Source organism: Nannospalax galili, unplaced genomic scaffold, assembly GCF_000622305.1.
Source record: "Nannospalax galili isolate Female #2095 unplaced genomic scaffold, S.galili_v1.0 scaffold405, whole genome shotgun sequence".
NCBI lineage: Eukaryota > Metazoa > Chordata > Mammalia > Rodentia > Spalacidae > Nannospalax > Nannospalax galili.
Genome location: NW_008354532.1, coordinates 1,092,462 through 1,107,439, shown reverse-complemented (window position 1 = coordinate 1,107,439; position 14,978 = coordinate 1,092,462). Strand labels below are relative to the sequence as shown.

The 14,978-nt window shown below is 36.3% G+C and overlaps 1 protein-coding gene across 9 annotated transcripts in view; it reads left to right on the top strand.

The window, feature by feature from the left end:
• The window catches only part of Ptpn13 (protein tyrosine phosphatase non-receptor type 13), a 238,888-nt gene that overhangs the window by 108,665 nt on the left and 115,245 nt on the right, over nt 1-14,978 (top strand). For all 9 annotated transcript variants that reach the window (XM_008851752.3, XM_029555308.1, XM_029555309.1 and 6 more), the window contains 2 exons: nt 9,921-10,016; nt 10,380-10,470. In XM_008851752.3, the coding sequence (XP_008849974.1) occupies nt 9,921-10,016; nt 10,380-10,470 (187 nt within the window). The remainder of the gene's footprint in view (nt 1-9,920; nt 10,017-10,379; nt 10,471-14,978) is intronic.

Below are 14,978 nucleotides of genomic sequence, written 5' to 3'. Positions count from 1 at the left end.
GGTTCCTCCTCATTTTTCTTTTGTCTGCCAAGGCTGGACTTGAGAGTGATGTACTCAGGATTTGTTTTCAGGTTGATAGCTGTTGGAGTGGCTAGAATCAGTGTCAGTTCCCTTGCAAAGGCTTTTAGATAGGGGGAGAAAACAAATTTAGCCATCATTTTAGAACAATAGTGGGTTTTTTCCCTTAGCTACACAATTGCACACCAAGGTTTGAAGCCTTACATCTGAGCAGCACGTTGTGATTAGAAACAAAATCATCAATGAGAAATAATAACATTTTATATGGACTTAAGCCTAATGTCTGGGAAGTGTAATCCCTTGAACTCTTAAAGAAATATATTGATCACTTTAATCTTTGGTTATACTTTCCTTTTGGATATTTAGGCCCATACAGTTGCCCCAAATAAACCAATTTATTTTTACTCTTAAGGTCGTTTGAAGATCTGTTCCTTGGGGGTCACATGGGCATGGGAGGAGCCTCTGGCTCCTTTCTTTTACCAGTTCCATCTATGTGAAGATAAGTCAAAGGTCCTGCTCAACTATGGCTGGCTTCACTTGGAGGAAATGTTTCCTCTGTGTTGACCTTCCTCTTTGTAGACTGGATACTGGTTCAAGTCCATCTGATGGGGGCTCCATGGCCTCCCTGACAGGTGACTCACCACAGTTAGGAGACATTTTGAAAGATGCTCCATGGTCCCCTGGAACTTAGTCGACCTTGGAGGGCAAGGAGCAAAAACTACCCTTTAAGTCCCTCTGACCAGATTTGGCTGTTAAACATCCAAGAAGGTTAGTTCCACCAGTCTGGTACTTTTAATTACCGTGTGCTATGTAGATAAAGCTTGGGCAAAAACCAAATGTTCTCAGATGGCTCTTGACTAGACATATATTTTTTTTCCTTAAACTAGTTGACTAAACTATAACCATAGACATTTTAAGATTATGTGTATATTATTTCTGTCTCATCCTTTATATATCATAACAAACCTATGCAGACCTTCATCACTTGCTTAGGCTTTCTCATGTTTTCTATTTTGAAAAGTATCTCCATTCCCATATCCTTTTAACATCTTTTACAACAAAATTATATAGCTTTTAATATAGTGAAACATAATGGCATTATGAAAGAAAGACTAAAGAGGAGACTTTGGGTTCTGTCTGCAGGACACTATCCAATACAGGGGTTGAGAAGGGGCTCCATCTTGTCCTTTCACTTTGTGATCAAGTATTCTGATGAGGTTCTACCATGGGAGGCTCTTTAAGAGTGTTAATTCTATGACTGAAGAGATAAGGTTAACAGGAAATGTTGTGACTTCTTTAGGAACAGAATGAAAAAGTTAAGATCCAGAAGGATTCCATGAAAGAAATTGTGAAGCTTGAAAATTATAAATTATTACTATGATTGTTAACACTTAACCTTTCAGATAGCTCTCTATATAAAGAAGGAGACAAGGTGCAAGAAGAAATAAAACTTGAGGTTCCATAGTAAAGACCACTTCTAAAATTTGATGTCATATTTTTCCTTTACTCTTAATTTTACTCTTCACTTCAGCGTAAAACTGTTCCTAATCTATTCTGTTTACTTTCTTCCTTAATGCCAGCATTTTTCTTTTCTCTAACTTTTGACTCCATCTTAAGACCTGAGAAGCTGTCTGTTTTTCAATAGGAATATCTGACAGATGTCCCTGTGTCTCTTGTGTAATTACCATACACACCCTACCTTTTCCTTGGGGAGACTGACTTGGAACCAGTACAGTGAGTGCAGTATGAGTGGTATTCCCACACCCTAGGTGGGGACCATGAATAGCATTTGGCTTCAGCAGTAGAGCTACTCTGCATTCGACACAAAACATAAGGAAAGTATGAAAAATGGCAGTGTTCAAATATTTATTTAATGTGCCATGTTCGTCAATCTACTTTACCTTAAAATTAAATATTTTTTCTTCTTTCAAGGACTGTGACCTCTGGTCCAACGCTAATTTCATTGTCCTATGATATCCCTATTAATAGAGCTAAAAATCTGTCGGGCAGCTATACCATATAAACACTTAAGTACGTGAGCTTGTTCTCATTATTGAAGTGCCTTAATATTTCTTTTTGAAAACATTTTAAAAAAATTTTGTTTTATTGTGTGTGTATGAGTGTGTATTGTCTGCATGCACGTAGGTGCACCCATGTCTTTAAGTGCCCATAGAGGTCAGAAGAAGGCATTGAATCTCCTGGAACTGGAGTTACAGAGAGTTGTTAGCCTCCATGTGGGGGCTGGGACTCGAACCTGTGCAAAAGCATCCAGTGCTCTTAACCACTGAGCCATCTCTCCAGCCTCTGAAGTAACATAATATTTTATTTGAGAAGATTGAATTTAGAATTTTAAAGTTTTATAGTTACACTTAAGAAAAACAAGAGGATGTACTCATAAATGCTATAGTTCCCATGAGCAGAATTAGTTTGATCAATTATCTTTTAAATTTATTTAATTATTTACTTATTTTTATCCTATGTGTATGAGTGTTTTACCTGCATGTGTGTACATGCACCATATGTATGCAATGCCCACTGAGGCCAGAGGAGCTAACTGGAGTTATAGATGGTTGTTGGCCACCATGTGGGTACTAGGACCCGAAAGTGGGTCCTCTGCAAGAGCAGCCAGTGCTTTTAACCACTGAGCCATCTCTCCAGCCCCTCAAATATCTTTTTGTTAAGATCTAAAACTGCAAAGGATGAATTATTTGAATTTTTATTTCTCTACCTTATTTCCCTCTGGAAAAACAAAAGCAAAAGTAAAAATATGATTAGGTTATTTAATTTCAGGTTATTCCATGAGCTAAAAATAAATAGTTTTACAGTTTAGCTTCTATTTCATTAATATCAGTTCCCCAAAAGTAAATACCAATACAGGAATGTTGTGATATTAATCAAATATCACATGAATGTTAGAGACTAATGATTTTATTATTATATTCCTAATTAAAAACATGTTGTATATTTGAAGTACACTATTATAGGTGAATGCACATACTGGTCAGAAAGAACCAAGTGTTTATAATGTTTCTAGGAATGAGCATTACAGAATGCCACTTAGTGCAGGAAATACTCTGTGTCTCCATTCGCCACCTTAGGAACTACAAGTTGCATGAGGCTCTTCAGCAACTGCAGTGTGGCCAGTGCAGCTGAGGAATTATTTCATGTTATTTACCCAGTGAAATTAGCCAGTAGCAACCACAGTAGACAGTCCAGGTTTAATGATTGCTGTGTAATGATAGTCCAGAATAAAATACCAACACAGTGGAGACAGGAAACGTCTGTGGCAAGAGAAGCATTAAATTACTCCAGTTTAAATCAGAATATAACCAGCAATAGACATTTACTTCTCTTCTTTCAAGTCATCCAAATGGAAAAATGAAATTTCATTTTGAAACAGTAAGGAAAGTTAAAGGTAAAATTATGCAAACTTTCTTCTGTCTACATTCCTAATAACAGGAATGTGCCCCCATCATATGCCATTACACCACCATATAATAGGTACTTAATAAGTGTTTGTTAATATAATCTGAATATTACAGTATGGCTGTTAAAGAACTTTTGTTTACTTGGTGGTGTTATTTCAGATATGGAATCCAATCATATTCTCTGATTAGTTATGGAAATAATAAGGAAAATTCTTTTGTCCACTCTTAGAGTCAAATTACATACTCTGTGTTTGACAGTTTCAAGGGCTTTTATACTATATTCTACTGAACAAGCCTGATATGATGCAAAATAGAGTGGGTTCTAAACAACACATAAAGATTCCTCTTTGACCTCCAGACATTACTCCCCTGAAATAGAAGCGTAGAGAGAGTCATTCAACATATGACTTGAGTTTCTCTGCTTTGATTGAAAATTGAAATATTTCATTATTAGGGCCCATGTCCTTTAAAGATGTGAGGTTTTTAAAATGTTTAAGTAGTTCTGAGAAAACAGTCATTCTTTTAAAAACTTACATATTTGAGTCATTTATTAAAGGTAAAGAAATACCAAGCTAAAGCTGAATATTTAATTCCTATTTTTGGAATTGGCTGTGTGGTACTTTCCATATATTGGTTATCTGAGGTCAGCTGTGTGTCGTAAATGCTGATTTTAGACTATAGTCCACACTGACTTGGATTCATTTTAATGTAAAAATAGTGGACTGAAAGAGCTTTATTAAAGCCCAGAATCTTATGTAAATCATCACACTCAGAGTCTGATGCCTAAACATTTAAACCACAGTATTTATGCCATCATTTCATACATTTAAATGTATTATGTACTGGTTGAAGTTATAACTCATAATTGTAAAGAACTTGTGAAAAATACTGTAGCTTCCTGAAAAAAAATGGCTTCTAATTGTTGTGTAAATGAAGTCAGTATGGTAGTAGAGCTAGTTTAAACTTTATTAACAGGTTGAAGATATAATTAAGGGGTAATGATGTATATGTCCAGCTTTTATACATTGTATTCTACAAAAATATCCTCAGTTATGGCAAAATAGTATGACAAGTCAAAGAATCTCATTTTTAAAAAGTCTTACATGTAATATTACAAATTGTACCTAATATTCTAGGAAATCTTAATTCTTTGAGTCATTCTTCTTTATCCCTGATTATTTCATGCTTGACATCCACAGCTGCCTTTTGGAGAGAGTGCTCATCTGCCTTTATCTGTTTGCACACACACATTCACGAGCAGTATGCTACTTTTCTCTCGGTGACTTTCAGGCTGAGTCCTCCCTTGATGCTCTTCAGTTATCACTCTTCAAACGCTGATGTTTTCCTAAAATTTCAATTTCTGTAGCTAAAAACCACATAAAGCAAGTCAAAAAGAAAGAAATTCTCTGAAAAATGAGGCATAATCATAAATAAATGGACCCTGGTACTGATATCAGTTTCTTTATTGGAGGTTTTATTTAGACATTTATAGATGATAAAAATTTGCAAATCAACAAATTCAATACAGAGATTAGGTTTAGCCCACTAAAGGTGAATATATTCAGCAACTGAATGAAGAAAGCTCAGAGTTTTCCTGTTACACAGGAACATTGCTATGAAGGTAATGGTTGTGTGTGAATTTTATAAAATGTGCCTTTAGATATGTGAATTATAGGTTCATTGCATATAATTCAAAATTTTAGCCTTTAGAAAACTAAAATATGTGTAGAAGAATCCAGGGTTTTTAAGACTACTATGGTTACTGGGGAGATAGCTCAGTTATTAAGTACTTGTGTTGCAAGTATGAGGACCTGAGTTCAATCTCCAAAACCCAAGTGAAAAAAAAAAAAAATACAGAACAGCCTGGTAGCTAGCACACATGTATAATCTCAGTGCTGCGAAAGTAAAGACAGACAGAGCCCAAGGACTCTCTGACCTCGGTGAAGCCAAGTCAACTAGCTTCAGGACAGTGAGAGATCTGTCAGAAAATAAGGAGGGCAGCAATGGGAAGAACAGCCGAGGCTTTCCTCCCACCTCTCTAAACACACAAGTACACTTGTACATATGTGCATGTACCAGTACTTACACATGCACTCATACACACATAAACACAAAATAGTGTTGATACCAATTAAAATACTGACTGATACTGAGAAATGTGTGTATGAAAATTTATGAAACTAGTTTTTATATATTTGGAGAATTTCATAATAAAAAGGTGTTTTTTTTTCCTTAGTCATCCAATTAATACTATAGTTCTGAAATCTAGACTAAATCTAAAGTGCTGGAATTATGTATTCAAATATAGACAGAAAACATTTGTGGTAAGGATTCTACTAAGGTTAAGACATGTTGAAAATTAGGTTTTACTTTTCTTTTGCAGACTGGAACTAAGGAAGAAAAAAAAAAACTCACTTTTTTCTAGTTAGTGCCTACAGAGACCTTTAAGCATGTAGAGCATCATAGAACTAAGAAACATTCCAATCCAAATGATCTCTAAGCATGGAGCATGAGCTTATCCAGATGTCCCAATGCATAGTGGCACTGACAAAGGACATATAATTTTGTAACATTTCTGAAAAGGATAATTTAGAAGCTTATGCTTACAAGTATGAAAGGTTTTTTTTTTTTTTTCTTTTAATCTTTCTGAGACAAGGTCTTCCTGTAGCCCCAGCTGGCCTAGAACTCACTTCGTAGACCAGGCTGGCCTTGAACTCACAGAGATCTTCCTGCTTCTGCCTCCCCAGTGGTGGGACTAAAGGCATGCACCACCACGCCAGACTGAGTTAAAGCTTTTTTGTAAGCATGACTATATAGTGAATTTTGGCTTATGTCTTTAATCTGATTTAAACTTTTTATAAGCATGACAGAGTGGTAAATATTGTGTGGGAATTTTAATCTGGTTGTATCTACCATGTTATTACATGGGGGGGGGAAAGCATGGCTAACAGCACTTTAATGACACTCTAGAATGCAAGATGCTCACAAAATAAATTCCTTCTATTTCAATTAATATAGATGTTTCTACTCTTTTCCCAGTTGTAAAAGAAGAAAAACATCTTCACCCTTAGTAGACAAAGCTGGTTGTCTAGTTTGTGTTTCTAGTGTGCCTACATTCCTGTTAGGGTAGTGTCTCCCTAACCTTGGGTGTGGTACTGAGAACAGCATTTATAGACAAAGAGTTCGTCAAGGGGAGAGAATTTGTTATTAAACTGTTAAGAGGGATTTATCAAAGCTGCTTTTGTCTTATAGAGGGAGCCCTGAGACCAAAAGCCATTTGCTAGCAGTGTCAGTAAACTGAAGGAAAAGAAGACAAAGCCTAGATTCTAAGAGAAAGGAAATATGGACACATAAAACAGAATAAGAGCCAGCAAATGGAAATTCTGATTAGCTTTTCTGATGATCTTACACACACTTTACAGAAATAGTTAAGAGGCAGTACATTTATATATTGCTTTATATAGTGTGTGAAATTGTCATTTCAGGGCCTAAATGAATGAAAATTCTCTACTCAGTTTATTGCCCCTTCCTATTTTCCTTTGTATGATAACAGAACCATAATGTCTCTTCAAATTTGGGTCCTCTCCTTGCCCTTGCTGGTTTTACTGTCCTGAAACTTGCAGTTCTGGAGTTATATTTGGTTATGTTTCCCTAGAAAAGTCCTAGGTGACATTGGTATGAGAATTCAGTAATAAAACAAAAGTACTTTGCTACATTTGGATAAAAGTTCTTCCTAAGTAACTATTTAACTTGTATATAGTTTATTATGTTATTAAATATAAAGTCATATTAGGTGAAACTATTGTTTTTATTCTTTCGTGGTCCTTTCAAATCACATTTAACCAGAGTATCTGAAAACTTATTTTACTGTGAGAGTTCTCTGTGGTAGAATGCAATCGTTTAGTGATTACCAAGAAATACTTTTATTTCAATTCTGAAACTTTTTCCATTGATTATAGTATCACTTGATACTCATGTTGACTATACACAAAACTGGACAGAGAGCCAGTCAGCTATATTCCGCCTTGTTCTCCAGATAAATACTATCTAGACACAGTACATAATTCCTTTCCATTGAATTCATGGCTAGTTACCTTCCCTTCTTCCATTGTTTAAAGCATCTTCTCAGCAAGACTCCTGCTCTGTCTCAGTATGACCTCTGGATTCTCCCAGCATTTTGGTCCTGGTTCCACTATCCTGGCTCCTATAAAGCCATTTAATCATTTCATTTATTCATTAACTTAGTTTTCTTTTAACACTCTCTCCTGAACACCTTCCAGCATAAACAGTTCATGGTGTGATGTCTCTGTCTTCAGGTTGGCAGACTGCTTGAAAATACCTCTCACTTCCCTTGGGTACCTGCAGCCAATCATCCTCATCTTTCCTCAGTCCTGGGAATTTCCTATGGACTATTTTCTCCGAAATCAAGAAAAAGCCACAAAATAATTTGGATACGTTCCACTAAAATTCATGCATTCTAGCCTATATAAATCCTTATGTACACACAAAACCCTGACCCTTATCACATTTTCACATTATAATGTATTTAATGTTACCAAGCTTCCAGCCAAACATGCTCCCAAGGAAATGATTCACTCTTTATTACCAGGTGATTTTCTAACATCAGTATCTGGAGACTCCCTTTTTTAAACTTTTTCTTTGTCCAGTGTTTCTATTAAGGAGAAAATGTTTCCTCCTGTGGAGCCTTCCCTGTGTGTTTTCTTTTCCGTCTGCTGTTTCCTTCAGCAGATTTTGCATGTTTTTCCGACCATCTGCAGCTTCAAAACTTCCTTATTGTCAACCCCTGAAAACATATATAGACAGCTGGCCAAAAGGACTCCCATAATCTGTGTTTTTACCTTTCCTTCTCCAAACTCTCAAACTTCTTGAAATAATAATATATGCACGTTTTCTCAAATTCTTACCATACAGTCCTTCTTTGACCCATTCTCATTTGCTTGTGCAACAAAAAAATAGTTCTCTTAAAGGTCATCTGTGACTTTTTAATGTAACCCTTATTTTCATCCATTCAGAATTTTTTTTTTGCTCGCTGTGTACCAGGAATATGCTGGATATTACAGGTTAATCTAAAAAAGACTAAATCATCATTGTCAGAGAGCTGATAAGAGAAGTAAGTAGAGCTGGAACTACTGCATGCAGAAGATCTGCAGTTGGTTAAGCATAAGGAAAAAGGGAAGGAAGGGGAGCATTTTCTAACTCAGGCTCAGTTCAAAAGGTTGTAAAGTAAGAAAAGCTGAAACATCTCAAAAGAAAAGGAGAAGGTGTTCGGATAAAGAAGAGGAGCAGCAGTTACAGCCAGCAGGTACTTCCAGGAAGGAATCTAATAGTTTTCATGCTTTTAGTTAGCTGTGGACTTAGTAATGTGAGTGAAGAATTTGTTTGAAGAAGTACATGGTGCTGAGTCTTATACTTAAATTTAGTTTTTGTATTTCTGTTTAAATGTTTGTGTAATACGTTTAGAGAGAAGCCTTGTACTTTTAACCAGATTCTCACAAATGAATCTGTGACTTTAAAATATGAAGAGCTGCTGCTGTGAATCTGTGTGTGAACCAAAATATGATAGACTTTGAATAGCAAGCTAAAGAGATTGTGAACTGTGTTTTAGAGAGCTTCAGTTTGAAAGAATTTGAGAAATACAGTGTCATATCCAGATCTGGCAAATTCACATTCTGTAAATGGACTTATATAGAAAGAGCAAGACTATAAATAGGAAATTTGGGAGAAGAGAGTAATCCAGACATGAGATTATAGTGCCCCATCAAAGGGACAGTGGGATGAAGAAGAAAGGATGGGTCAGAAGAACTCCAAAGCAGGACTTACATTTTAGTCCACACATGCCTCCTGGGCCCTTGTCCCTTGTTGAAGCACTCTGAACAAATCTATGCATCAGTCCTTCCCCCAGTGCTTATCTCATTCTGATGGAGCTGAACATCCTGTCTTGAGCTGTGTATTTGTATCCTTGTGGATCTTTTACATTTTGAAGTCTCTCAGATTGTGCCCTTGGGTTTTTGTTTCTTTTTATACCTAACAGAAAATTATACATAGTATCCCCAAAAGTGGGATAGTATCCCCAAAACTGGTCATGAGTGATGTTGCTTCTCTAGCATTCATATTGTTCTAAGAGCTCTAGTGTTTATTCATTTAATTCTCACAGCAGCCTCTGAGATGTACACTGTTACTGTAACCCCTTTGGGGCTTAAAAGAAATATGAGTCACTGAGCACTTAAACTTCTTTCCTGACATTCAGACCCAAACAGTCTGACTCCCAAATCTATGCCCTCAATCAGTATGCTAAAATGTCTCAACATTGGGAGCTCTTTCGTTTGAATATAGTCTAGTGAATGGTAAAGTTAAAGTAATGTATAAAATGTTCTAATTCTCTAAGAATGAATATATTTTTTGTATGAAATGGCTAATAAATTTTTCTTCCTAATTTTAAAAAAATTCCTTTAGAACCAGCTCAAAGATACAAAACGTACCACAATGATATCTTTAGTACCTCCAGCGAAAGTCCATCTATTATTTCCTCTGAATCAGATTTCAGACAAGGTAAGAGGTATATGAAACAAGCAAAGCATTTTTATGAAGTAGCTAGAATTATTTTTTTCAATGCTATTAAAAAAAATTAATCAAAAATTTTCATTGTAAAATGCTTCCTTTTACTCATTTTTACAGTGTTACACTAAACAATAGCAGTTTCATCAAACAATGTAGTCATTTTACCATAGAGACAGGAAGTTGTCTTTTAAACTATATGACTTGCTGCAAAAGAATTTTATAACATGTCATTCAAGTATATGATGGTAATTTGTACAAATTATCTTATATGTCTGCTAAATGCTTGAGTTTTAGATAAGATTGCTTTCATATTTTTATCACCTCTGCCTTTATTCCATTTGAATTCACAATTAGTGAGAAGAAGTGAAGCTGCCAAGAGGTTTGAAGCCAGCAGTCTCCCGGGAGTAGATGAAACTCTGAGTCAGGGCCAGTCACAGAGACCAAGGTATGGCCTTGAAGAGTACTAATTTTCAGTCACAGGTGGTTGACTTCATTTTTCTTTTGTTCTGTTTTGCTTTGTTTGACTCTCAGTAGTTACAGTTTGCACTTGGTTTTTAAAATTTTCAATGTGAATAGATAAAACAGTCAAGAAGGTAAAAGCATGGCATTAAAAAAATCTGTGAAAATGCTAAATTTTTATTGCTTAAAAAATAATAATAATGGGCTGGAGAGATGGCTCAGTGGTTAAGAACAGTAGCTGTTCTTGCAGAAGACCCAAGTTCAAATCCCAGCACCCACATAGCAGCTAACAGCTGTCCATCATAACTCCAGTTTCAGGGGATCCGACAGCCTCTTCTGTCCTCCGAGGGCAATGCATGACACTGGTGCACTTACATACATGCAGTAATTCATGCATATACAGAAAATAAAAAATAAAAAAATATATTTTTAAAATAATAGTAATAATGATCTTTGCTTTTCAGACTCACCAATAGGCATTCAATGTGAATTTGAATGAAAAATTAGTTGATTACACTAAGTAAGGTACTGTGTGAAAAGTTAATTATTCATTAGTTGGATAACAGAGATTTCTCTGGCTTATTTTTAAAGCCCACTTGGAGCTGTTTAGAGTTCAGCTTCCTAATGAAATACCTGTAAATGTCTTATGAAATGTTAATATTTATTTGTGTGAGGCTTGGGATGGCCATGTTATACCTTTGTATAATTTGCCTTGTTTGAACTGAAAGATATCAGATCAGTGGTATATCATTGCCACATGAACATAGGTCCCTTGCATGAGTGAAGAACACTAGCTTCAATGATACTAGAGGTCCAAAGTTGGCTTCAAAGTGTATTTCCAAAGCATGAAAATCCTTTAAACTCATGTGTGTGCTGTGTGTGTGTGTGTGTGTGTGCATGAGTGTGTGTGTTTCACATGCCACCAATTACAACAGAATCCTTTAGAAATTATCAAAAACTTATCCCTTAGCTAATTATCTCCCAGACAGCACACCAGTAAACTGTTAATAGACCAAGTAATTCTTGCTGCGTAATTAAAAGAATTATTCATGGCTTATAATAATATATTATTACTGTCTTGTGGTGAACCCGTTTTGATTATTTTGAACAAAGAGAGAGAAGAGAAAAAGATAGGTCTATGCTTAATATTATATATTTTCATTGCTGAAGCAAAAGTATTCGAGGATGAACAGTAAGAAGCCAGTATTGAACTATACTAAGCTTAATGTTGAATCAAGGGAGGAGATTTTTATAATGTTTTCCTCTATAGGCCTGATTTAGAAAACTATAAATAGGTGATATGCCTTTTTTAGCTACCGTGAAAGAAGGAATAGAGATAACAGCTAGAAGAAAAATCATGACGATTATATGTTAACACACTGTTTTTAGGCTGTCATTAAGGAAACATTCCTTAAAACAAAATTAAGTCATCTTGTGAGATGTGTGTTTTCTTAATAAAGAATCTGTAAAAGTGATGAGAGACTCATATTTCTAGGTGTAATGGAAGGAATTATTAACATTAAGGCCACCTTACCCTGCAGATTCTTGTTTGCAGGATAAACTATCTTTTGGGGCAGAAACCCCATGTAGTGTTCAGAGCAACTAGGTTAGATGTAGGTAGAAGTGAAAGAAAAATATTTCTGGAATAAGTAGAGCATTTGTTGCACGTATGTGCTGCTTCACTGTCTTGCTATTTCTTTTAAGTAGCTCCATCCATTTCCTTCCCACAGTAACTAAAATACTGTCCAGATTCCTTATTCAAGTACAAAACTTCACTGAGTGTGGACAGAGGTTTCTTCTCATGCCCTCACCATGCTAGCACACAGTTGGGAGCTTCTGGTTTGATCCTTAGATCGCATATTTGTGAGATCTGTAAATAATACTGTGTTTATACATATTGCGTGCTTCCTTACAAGAAAATTTCCATTCCCTTTAGTTAGAATGAAATGTCGAAACAGATCCAGAGAGTGCTATTGATATCTATCACAGGGGTGGGATAGACACTGACAGGAAACTGTGAGTCAGATGTAGCAGAATGAGTAATTTCTGGACCTTAAGCTATCAAAAGTGTCTTTCAGTGACTAAAAAGGATATTCAAAGCCGCTTCCAAAGAGCATCTCTCAGCCTTTTCATGTGTTGATGTTTGAAGTAGCTCAATACATAGCGTACTCCCACTGCTGCTGTGCCTCTCTGTTTGTTGGTGTGACTTTTTCCAAGCACATTAGCAGATAACATTCGTTCTTCAGTAATAGTTTTTTTTTTCTAAACTTTGGCCTTGCTTGCTTTTGTTTTTTTATATCTCAAATATTTCATCTGTTTATTTATTTATGTGTGTGAATGTTCTGCCTGTGTAATACAGTGCCCACAAAGGCCAGAAGAGAGTGTTAACTCCTGAAACTGGAGTTAAGGAAGATTGTTAGCTGTCATGTGGGTGCTGGGTCTCTTAAACGTGTGCTCTTAATCACTGAGCCATCTCTCCGGCCCTATATTTCAGTTGTTAATGAAAGTTCTATCAGACATTTTGTTGGAAGAAATAAATGATAAATCACTTTTCTTCCTGTGATCAATTCTAGTTAATGAATTCTGTTTAATGAAAGTGCCCCATTTCAGTTAAAATGCACTGATTCAAGTTCTTACTACTTTTGACCCCAGGTAAGGGTGAGCCACAGGATCACATTTGATCATTCACTTAGCAGTCACTGAGCACCCACCACATACTAAATACTTTCAGGTCTACTATCTGCTATACTATAGACAGAGTTGTGAACAACACAAAAATCAACTCCCTCAAGGACCGTCTAGATGAGAGCTAGCTGATAAACAATGAAAAACAAGTAAGCAATGAAAATAGTGCTTTGAAGAAAACTAAAGCACACCAGTGCAATAGGCAGAGTCAGGATGCAGTTTCCAAACCATTTTACATGATCAGTGTGATCAGAGCAGGTCTCCCTCAAGGGGCAATACTGAATAGAAAACTGAAGTAAAAAATGACTCTTTCAGATGTCAGTGGAAAATATGTTCAGGTCAAGGGGAGCAGTTAGTGCAGAGGAGCTGGGGTGTGGGAGACATGTAACCTTTAGAGAAATAGCAAAAAGGGCAGGGTGGCTACAACAGTTTGAGTGAAGGACATTAAACCCAAAGGATGGTGACCCAGTAACTAGAACCCAAATCAGGTGAGGTTACAGAAGCTAAGGAAAGAACTTTAGGTGTAAGGGAAGCCATTTTTCTGGCCAAAATGCAGCTTACATTACAGTGGCATAGACCCTGCCTGTTCTGTGAAGGACAGACTGTAGGAGTGGAATGGCTGTCTATTTACAGTAGACAGCACAGACAGTACAGACTTCATGTTTAGTGCTGGAGAAAAGCCAGATACGGATATCCTCTAGGCTATGCCTTCACAATTTGATGCTCAATTAGATGTGGGGTTTATAAGAAAGAGAAAACAAGAATGACTAAATTATGTCCTAATTAATCACTGATAAGTGATTGAGAGAAGGTTTGACATAGGAGGAAAGTAAAAGGATTGGTTAACATCCAAGTACGACACTTGCATTCCTTTCTGTTTTAGTGAGAAGACTGAGGAAAGGTCACCTGTTGAGAGAGGAAGGAGAGCATATTAGAGCTTCAAAAAGACAAGAGAGGAACAGAGATGTAAAATAGTTCTCTGTAAGAAAATGATTCAAGAGGTTGTGCTGAAAGTGTGAAATTTGCCAGCCTGGCTCTGCAGCTTCAAACAGTAATGAGGTTGCATGCAAAGGAGTGATTTTAGTGATGTACCATAGATTCCAAACAAGATAGGGAAAGAGGAGGGTAATGGCAGTCAGTGCTATGAGTCAGTAAGTTAAGCTTACTGAAGAATTGATGAATTAGCTGATGAATGTATTAGAGCACATCAGACAAAATAAGATCATACATACAATATGGGAGAATACACGTGGACTCATGTAGAGATAATGTATGTATAACTTGTTAGTAGGTTGTTGGACTAATATGGTTCTCTCTGGTTTTTTAAGACTAGCTAGGCATTATTTATCTCTTCTCTCTCTCTCTAACCCTTCCACCATGGTTTCCCCATTTAAAGTGTCCCCATTTTCCCCATTTCTCCCTTGATAATACCCGTCTCCTATGGTCCCATCTCTCTTGAGCTCCTTCTTTTTCTTTATCCCCAAGGTTCCTTGTATAACCTGCTCCCATTTAAATAACCCCATTTTTATCCATTTCTCCCTTAGTAACACCTATTTCCTACTGTTCTTCTCTCTCAGGTTCTTTCTTTCCCTTTACCTCCCTGGTTCCTTTTCATTATCCGGGTTCCTGTAGTTATGTCTGGATACATACTCACTTATAAGGATTTGGTGCTAGGATCCACATATGAAGGAGAATATACATCATTTATTTTTCTGAGTCTGTGTTTCTTCATTTAGTGTAACAGTTTCTAGTTCCATCCATTTACCTACAAATTTATGATTTCATATTCCTTTCCTGCAGAGTAGAGCG